At 33.8% G+C, this 9,268-nt stretch overlaps 1 protein-coding gene across 1 annotated transcript; it reads left to right on the top strand.

Annotated features, from left to right (window-relative positions):
* The first annotated feature begins 1,119 nt into the window (after positions 1–1,119).
* LOC126693637 (glucan endo-1,3-beta-glucosidase, basic isoform-like) lies at positions 1,120–2,754 on the top strand. Its single transcript, XM_050389696.1, has 2 exons — positions 1,120–1,355; positions 1,712–2,754. Exons 1-2 carry the CDS (start codon positions 1,259–1,261, stop codon positions 2,650–2,652), a joined length of 1,038 nt encoding a protein of 345 aa, XP_050245653.1. The 5' UTR covers positions 1,120–1,258; the 3' UTR covers positions 2,653–2,754.
* The last annotated feature ends 6,514 nt before the right edge of the window (positions 2,755–9,268 follow it).

Raw genomic sequence — 9,268 nt, 5'->3', positions numbered from 1 at the left:
ATGGCCCAAATATTAAACAAAATAAAAATAAGGAGTAACATTAAATTGTACAATAGAAATATAGAACAGAAGTAGAAGATAAAGAAATAGCCCTTATTTATTCATTTAGGAAATATGAACTATCTCAGGCTAATTCTTTCCAAATTCTCACTCACAGTTTCTACTCAATTCAAGACATTCTCCAATCTTAGGATAGAGTGGCATTTTCTTAGCCTTTTTCTGATGTTAACAATTCACACTTATCTTTCTCCACTGTGCCCAACCCACATCCAATCAATCCGGTCATTTTCAAGGCTTCACTCAAGGGATCATCTCAAGATTGTTCCAAATTTAAGGCTTCATAAAGTTTTCACCTTGAGTTAAGTATGATTTGCTATTCACAAATTGAAGACAAAATCAAGGAGTTGATTTTTTAGAGTAAATCAAGATATTAGAGCGATCAATTACATTGAAATGAAATTAAAAATCAGAATATCCATGTAATAAATTAGTAATCGACCCATTTTCAAATTATGTGAATCCCATTATAAATATGGGTTCTCTTGTAATGTGTTATCAATCAAGTGAATACAAGATATAGCCATATAGCCTTTAGAGGTATGGATGTAGCAGCCAAGCCTAACCATGTAATTCTTTCTCTCTCTTTATCTCTTGTTGCTTCTAGTTTCTACATCAATTTTCTATTTCACCTTTAATTTTAACAGGTTCAAAGAGGCAAAAATTATAACTGGTTTTATTTTTTTTTTATTTTTTTATGGTAGACTTTTCACTCAGAATGGTTAAAATTTAACCCCGAAAAATGGAATAATAGATAAATAATGGGACATATCAGCAAAAAGTCTTATAACTCAATTATCATATTTTAGTATTTAAAACAGATAATTCTCCCCCATTATAACTATTGATTTATTATTATTATTATTATTATTTAAAAGGGAGGGTGATGGAACGGGTACTAGAACTGCTATTTTAGAAAACCATTGTCGTTGAAGTAAATGCTAAGAAGGTAGATGGACAAGGCGAACTCTTAGACTTTTCAAAGGTGCTGAGCAAAGCCTTAAGATAATAAGGAGGTAGATGTGCTTTAAGTGCTGCAACTTCCAAGGCGTGCTTGACCAGCTAAAATGTGGAGTGAATAGCCACTAAAAAAGTCTCAAGCACTTGCATTTCCCCCCTATAAAAGGGCAAAGTATTAGTAGTCCTGGAGACATGCTTGTTATGCTTAGCTTGTTCTTCCTCTTCTCATCAGTTTTGCTCAATGGCTAAATCCCATTCTGCTAGTACTATAAGCCCTTCCATGATTTCTATAGCGCCACTACTATTTGCCATGCTGATGGCTAGCTTAGACAGAACAGGTCTCTCTCTCAATTTGCACCATATGTGTGTCCTAAAATCTCCCTTTACCCCATCTTAGCATTTGTGGGATCATGATCCTTTTCCTAGGCCCTTGGATTAGGATCGTTAAAAGTTTCTTACGTAACTCCACTACGGTGTTCCTAAATATCTTATGAATTCATTTTGAAATGAATGGATTAGATTTGGCTGTCATTTTAGGAACTTTGTAGTAGAGTTACTATAAAAACTCTAAAGGATCTTAATTCCATACCTTCATAGTTTTTTATTCCTAATTTGACTAATACAACATCCTCAAAAAGATTCGTTCAGAAAGAAAATGTGCACAATTACTGACTTCTTGTATGATGTATTGCAGGTGCCCAAATAGGTGTTTGTTATGGAATGCTTGGCAACCTACCACCACAAGGAGAAGTGGTAGCGCTTTACAACCAATATAACATCCAAAGAATGAGACTCTATGATCCAAACCAAGCTGCTCTACAAGCCCTCAGAGGCACCAATATTGAGCTCACCCTTGGTGTCCCCAATGACCAGCTTGGAAACATTGCTTCCAACCAAGCCAATGCAAACACATGGGTCCAAAACAATGTGAAAAACTATGGCAATGTCAAATTCAAATACATTGCAGTTGGAAATGAAGTAGACCCCTTAGGTCCAAATGCAAGGTTTGTTCTCCCTGCCTTGAGAAACATACAAAATGCAATTTCCACTGCTGGCCTTGGCAACCAAATCAAAGTTTCCACTGCCGTCGACACTGGAATCCTAAAAGTATCCTACCCTCCATCAAATGGCTCCCTCAAGCCCGAATTCCGACCATTTCTTGATCCTATCATCAGCTTCTTAGTGAACAACAAGTCCCCATTACTTGTTAACTTGTACCCTTATCTTAGTTACAAGGATAACCCCAATGGCATCCGCCTTGACTATGCTCTTTTCACTGCTCCTTCAACTGTAGTGAGCGATCCCCCACTCAGTTATCGCAACCTTTTCGATGCCATTCTCGATGCTGTTTACACTGCTTTAGAGAGGGCCGGTGGGGGGTCTTTGGTGATTGTTATATCGGAGACTGGTTGGCCTTCAGCTGGAGGGACAGCGACAACACTTGATAATGAAAGAACTTACATCAACAATTTGATTCAACATGTGAAGGGAGGGACTCCAAAGAAGCCTGGAAGGCCTATAGAAACTTATGTGTTTGCCATGTTTGATGAGAATCAGAAAAATCCAGAGTTTGAGAAACACTGGGGGCTTTTTCTACCAAACAAGCAGCTTAAGTTCCAAGTTAATTTCAACTAAAGATTGCATATCATGAGCACTTTATGCATGGAATAAGAAAGCTTCTTGTTCTTCCTTTTTATTATGATCATAAATAAAGAAGGCAAATAATCTTGGACTAAATATTACTCTATATTATTTCCTGACTACAAAGTACAAAGGGAGATCATCTAGGAAGTGAATTTCCTATAATAGATGGGTTTCAATATTCACACACATATTTTGTCTTATATTTGTACATTATTGCACAACACAACATTAATGGACACACTTTCCCCTACATGTTATCCACAACGACAAAAAACATTGCTTGCTGAAATTTAACAAAAAATAATCATATCCTATGACCTGAAAGATGGAGATCCTGAGTGCTTAACGTTTTCGACTCGAACTTACCAAGGAAAATTGTAAAAGAGGGTTAGAACATTGTGCAACTAATAAAGAAAATATTATGCTCTGGAGACTACCTTAGGCAAACTTATAACTCACCCAACTATGGAACTTTAGTAACTTACCTTAGGAAGGAGAGTACTGTCAAGAACTTACGAAGAAATTTCCATTCGGACGTGAGGCACTTCTTTTTATTTATTTATTTTTTGTGTGGGATTATCATACTAAAAAGGCACTTTCCATCATTTCAATTAAGAAACAAATTTCTCTAAAGTATACCAAAGCAACGTATGACTGTAGTTCTTTGATCATAAATATGTTCCATTTGTAGAAAATGCATTTCGCTAGTATGCGGCAAGAATAGCTAGCCATAAATAGTAATTCAAGATTTCAAAGATTTCAATATGAGCCGTTCTAAAGTCACAAAAAAAAAAAAAAAAATTCTTTTGATAAACCTTTTATGTGAGTTGATAGATAAATCTGGAAGTTGTGTAAAAATTTTTGTGTATTTTGATCCTAGATTTATTGTTCAAACATGGTCGTATTGTACAAAGGAACATGAGAAGTTCAAAATCCTTCTAACATAAATGAGAAATTATGATCTCTGAGAACTTGCAAAGCTTTATCTGTAGTTGGACATCCAATTTTAGGTTGGCAAAAGGTAAAAGTTCGATAACTCTTTTTTTTTTTTAATTGTGTTTTATTTTTGTATAAGTGAGATGTGCACGTATGTGTTGAGTTTAAGATTGTCCAACCCAGACCCAAACCTAACAAAACCATCTAACCGAGAGGAATCCGAACCAAAGGCCATCAAGTTTAATCATTGGATCGGTCAATGATGGGTGTGTACCAAGAAAACCTGATGATCTCAGGTTGAGTGACAGGTTTCTTGATTTGAAATCTGACTCTGACCAATATGATAACTCCTTCTCCCTTCACCAAGAGTTTTTGTTCTTCATCGTGTGCCAACATGGTTTGCAAATTTGATGAGATCTCTACCCAATCTTGTGAGTCTCCACTGGATATGATACCTACATCACTATGTGTCAATGCCACCAAATCTAACTTCTTTTCAATCAATTTGGTCATTGTAACTCTCAAGTTGTGGCAGTTGATGATCGATCCATATGCTTGAGGTTGGTTACAATTTGCGTGATTCCAAAACCATTGAGACTAGCTTGATTGCCAAGTTGACCACTCCGATTGACCTATGGATAGCTTAAGCTATGTCCCACATCGGATATTTACTAGGTAGATCTTGAGCATCTAAGTGATTACGAGGAGCCCTAAATGTAACTTGACAAGTCCTTTTGGGGTATAGACACAAATATGCTACCCTTTCTTCATATCATTACAAATAGAATCAAAACAAACCTAGTACATCATGTGGCTCAAGGGTATTGCAGCACAACGGGGACTTTAACGAGGGTGTTAGAAATTTAAGTGGGAAATAAAATGATTCTTTAAATTGTGTAGATTCAAATTAATTGTATTGAATTGAATTGGATTGTATGCGTATCTTGTGTTATGTTTGGTTGTGTATTGAGTCCCAAATCTAGTGTTTACTTAGTAGATCTTATGTGTAAGTGAAGAATTGCTCCTTGCCTATAGGACTGCACATAGATGTCCCTAACACTTCTAACCAATTAGAAATTTAAGTGGGGAATATTATGACTCTTTAAATTGTGTGGATTCAAATGGATTAGATTGAATTGAATTGGATTGTATGAGTGTTTTGTGTTATGTCTGGTTTTGTATCGAGTCCCGAATCTAGTGTTTACTTAGTAGATCTTATGTATAAGTGAAGACTTGCTCTTTGCTTTAGGATTGCACATTGATTTCCCTAACACTCCTAACCTATTTACTTTACTTAGTAGATCTTAGGTATAAGGGAAGACTTGCACCTTGCCTAGGATTGAAAATTGATGTCCCTAACACTCCTAACCAATACAAGTAAACAATGAACATTAAAGATTTTTGTAAATTGAAAACTTTCCTTCCAAACTCAAGTTTTGGTGAAACCTCAAGTTAAGTCTTAGGGGATGTTAGAATATATAAGTATATTAGAAAAGTATAATTTGCTTTCAATGTTATTGGAGACCAAATCAAGATGTTAATTCTAGTAAAAAAATGTGGGATTAGCTAATAAATCAGGAAATTGATTGTTGAAAATTGTGGTTTTGAAGCACTCAATATACAATTTAAATTTGAATTATATCATTGAATTTTGTACATAATCTCCATTACAAATATGCAAATATAGATTTCATTGTAAAATATTATCAAGAAAAGTAAATAAGAAAATCTAGTGTTTTGAGCACTTGTCCAGTGGATGTAGCCCACATGGCCAAACCACATAAACCATATTATCTTTTTTTTCTCTCTTTTTCTCTCCCATTATCACAAAATAAGAAAAGAACAAAATTGTCAATAACTACAACTTTATTCAATATCTTTTTATTAGATACGAATTTTGATAAATCTACCATTAATTGGATTACACATTCTTCTTATATCTTTTATACTTATAAAATTTCCAAAAGAATAAAGATCAATAATTATTTCATTAATCAAATGTTTAAATTTCAAATTTTTATAGTCTAAAATTATGCATAAAAAAGAAGTTTATAAATCGAATAATAAATAATATTTGATTGATACAGAATTTGGCATGCATGTTAAGAACATAAATATTATGCAATCCAACGGTAAGATATTCAAAATATGTAGTCATGTTAATTTTTATATTGAGAGTTATAATTATTGGTTACAACCAAATTTGTAATCAAATTTTGTCCAAAATATCTTTGAATATACACGTTCATATTTAGGAAGAGGCTAGAATATGATAACAGAATTAGTCCCATAAGTTTTTGAGGTGGCTCCCTTCCCCTAGTCACCGCATGAATTTGCGGTTGTCACCTATTGACCTATTGAGCACACCGAGTCCAGCAGCCAGAAGTTCCAAGTCATGGTCTACTAATCTTGATAAAATCAGCAATATCGCACGCCTCTAAGGAAAGAGGTCATGTTGTTTCGACACAAACAACTATTGAAATCTCGATTTTCCACAATACAGTACATTAAGGATTACTAACTTCCAAATGCTCTTTAAATCACACCTTTGTTCATTTCTGAAGCTAGGATTTGGCATTTTGCCTTACAGATAAGATAAGGACCTCTTTTTCTAATATTTTGGGTCACTAGCATTCTCTTTGGTGATTGTCACTTGTCAGTATTAGCATCATTTGTTCTGAAATGTCAATTAGAAAATTTGGCAGGTCTAGAGTCTAGTCCCATCAGAGTTGGTCTCCACTCCTTAGCCACCTCCTTCAATTCTGTAGCACATATTCACGTCTTTGTTTTTTAATTATATAGTTTGTGCACATTGAAATGCCTCATGGAAATACTTGTACATTGTATTTAACAAGATTTTCAACTTTGGGCCAAGAGTATGTAATTCAACTGGTTAGCAATTTTTGGTGTTTTTAACGGAAACATTAAGGATTCAAATCAATGGTATAGGATTTTGTGTGCAATTAGTTTATTTGCTTAAATATGTGACAAAAATTTTTAAATAAAAAATAAAGTAACTTGTTATATAAAGTCGCTTTTTATCTCACATTTTAAGAAAATAAATTGACCACAAATAAGTTAGTCAAATACACTACTCCAATTTATTTGCTTAAAGGTGAGACAAAAATGTTTCATCAAATAACAACTTATATTATTGTTTAAAGTTAATTTTTGACTCACCTTTAAGAAAATAAGCTAACCTAGTGCAATGATGCATCAAATAATTTTCACACCCTTTATGGTCATTTCACTTCTACTTTTCCATGATTTTATTCAAATTTTTAGAAGTGTATATTTGTTTCAATGCATTTTTTTACCAAAAACAAAAAGGGAGAAGATATTTTTATTGTTACAAAATGACTAAAATTTAGTCTATTGATTTTTACTTCAATTGTCAAATGACAAATGAGCCCTTCTAGTTTAATTTTTGCCAATTTTAATCCCATACTTTGTCAAAATGAGCCAACAGAACCCAGTCCTATGATCTATGCAAATCTGTTAGTAAATTAAGTTGTTTAAATATAATTTTTTAAGTAGTACTTATCAAACAATAAGATCTATTAAATGACGAATCTCATAAATGCTTTCAACTAGATTTTTAATTTTAAAAAAAAATGTTTAAATGATATCATCTACTAATTACAAATTTGGACAAAATGATCATATTGACTCATTTCCAATTTACAATTCTTGGTCACTAGATATTGAATTTCAATGGCAGTCTTATCAAATACAAGAATATGGAAATTTGAATTTCCTTCATATATGAAGACTAAAAAGTACTCACAACAAATAGAATTGTATTCAACAAAATCCTGCTAAGTTGCTAACCATCACAAAACCAAAATATTCTTTGTCAGATTTCTCCAATCCCACTTGCCAAATACCACCATAGGGAAGAGTTTGTGGAGCAACATTGGACAGCTCATCCCCAATTTTCCTCCCAAACTTTTCAATGATCCTTTGCAGCCACCAAATTAAGTTAATGAAATCAACGAAACAACAAACTTAGAGACTAAATTGACAAAAATTAAACCTTAGAGAGTAATTTAACAATTGAAGTAATAGTTAAGGAACTAAATCATATTTTAACCTTTATATAACTAATTGTACAATTGAAGTAAAAGTTAAGAAACTAAATTAAATTTACACCATTATATAACTACTTGTACAATTGAAAAAGTCAAGGAACTAAATTAAATTTTAACCATTATACAATTAAGGACTTTAAGAGCCGGGTACCCAAAAATCCAATCAAACTTGATATAAGCGTCGGAGAAAAGTCTACCCGTCAAATTGACATTTAATGCTCTAACCTGCCACCACTCCTTCTGCATTAAATCCACCATACAACCTTGGGACAAGCACCTTAAAAATCCTTCCTTTAAATCAACTGGTGATTTCTCAAAAAAAAAAAAAAAATAAAAAAAAAAAATAAAAAATAAAAAATAAAAAATTAACTGGTAAATAAATAAAGGCGAAAATCACATTTTGGTCCCTACATTTTCAGACGATTCTCATTTTGATCCTTAGATTTTATTTTTACCACTTTTAGTCCCTAATTAGAAAAACGACATCCATTTTAGTCCTTTCCGTTAGTGCCCTAACGGTAAAATCCTAGGTGGCAAACAGACGTATTAAAATAATAATAAAAATTTTATTTTGACATTAAAAAATACCAAGTCAATATCTAAATTAAAAAAATTAATTTATTAATTTTAATTAAATAAAAAAAATTAAAAACAAAATTAAAAACAAAAACAAGAACACAAACAACAAAATTTAAATACAAAATTTAAATTTAAGAACACAAAATTAAAAACCAAAATCACAAACCCAGAAAATAAGAACACAATTAAACTTATCCACATCAGATTAAACATGAAAACAAAATTTAAAACCCAAAAAAGTTGAACAAGAAATTGAAACCCAGCCATCAAGAAGAAGAAATCATGGAAGGTTTAATTCCATTTCTTCTCCAAGCCATCAAGAAGACGAAGCCATCAATGGGTCATCTCATAGGCTAACCCGGATTGAATTTCAGCCACCAGAAACGCCATAAACCCAAAACCCCACAAACCCATATCGGAATACAACATCGAAATACAACAGACATCACAAACCCACAAACCTAGATCAACATAGACCACAAACCCAGAAACCCAGATACACCACAAACCCAGAAATCTACGTACACCACAATCTCCGCTACTCGGTCCTAAGAAAAAGCCATTCACATGCTCGGTGGTGACGTTCCCTCCGTAGCAGTCACTGACAAAAACCCACGTGTCCTCCAAGCTCAACCACCTCATCTCCGAGTTCCAGTCTCTCCCAGAACCAATCGATCGTGTCAAGCGCTTGCTTCACTACGCGATTCTGTTGCCGGAGCTGGACCTATCTACCAAGGTTGACTTGAATCGAGTCATGGGCTGCACAGCCCAGGTTTGGCTCTAGGCCGAACTGGGCAGCGATTTCGAAATCGCAGCCCAGGTTTTTCGCCGACAGCGATTTCGAAATCAACCGAGGCTTCTGCTCTTGCCTTGTTTAGGTTCTCAACGGTGCGGCGTCAGAGGAGGTGACGAAGATCACCACAGATGTTTGGGTTTTAAATTTGATGTTTTCATGTTTTCATGTTTAATCTGATGTGGATTTGAAGTTTAATTTTGTGTTC

This window comes from Quercus robur, chromosome 7 (genome assembly GCF_932294415.1).
Source record: "Quercus robur chromosome 7, dhQueRobu3.1, whole genome shotgun sequence".
Classification (NCBI taxonomy): Eukaryota; Viridiplantae; Streptophyta; class Magnoliopsida; order Fagales; family Fagaceae; genus Quercus; species Quercus robur.
This window is presented reverse-complemented; position numbering and strand designations above follow the sequence as displayed.

Coding starts and splice junctions, on each gene's coding strand:
- LOC126693637 (XM_050389696.1), top strand. CDS start 1,259: ATGGCTAAATCCCATTCTGCTAGTACTATAAGCCCTTCCATGATTTCT. Junction 1,356..1,711: donor GGCTAGCTTAGACAGAACAG/GTCTCTCTCTCA, acceptor GATGTATTGCAG/GTGCCCAAATAGGTGTTTGT.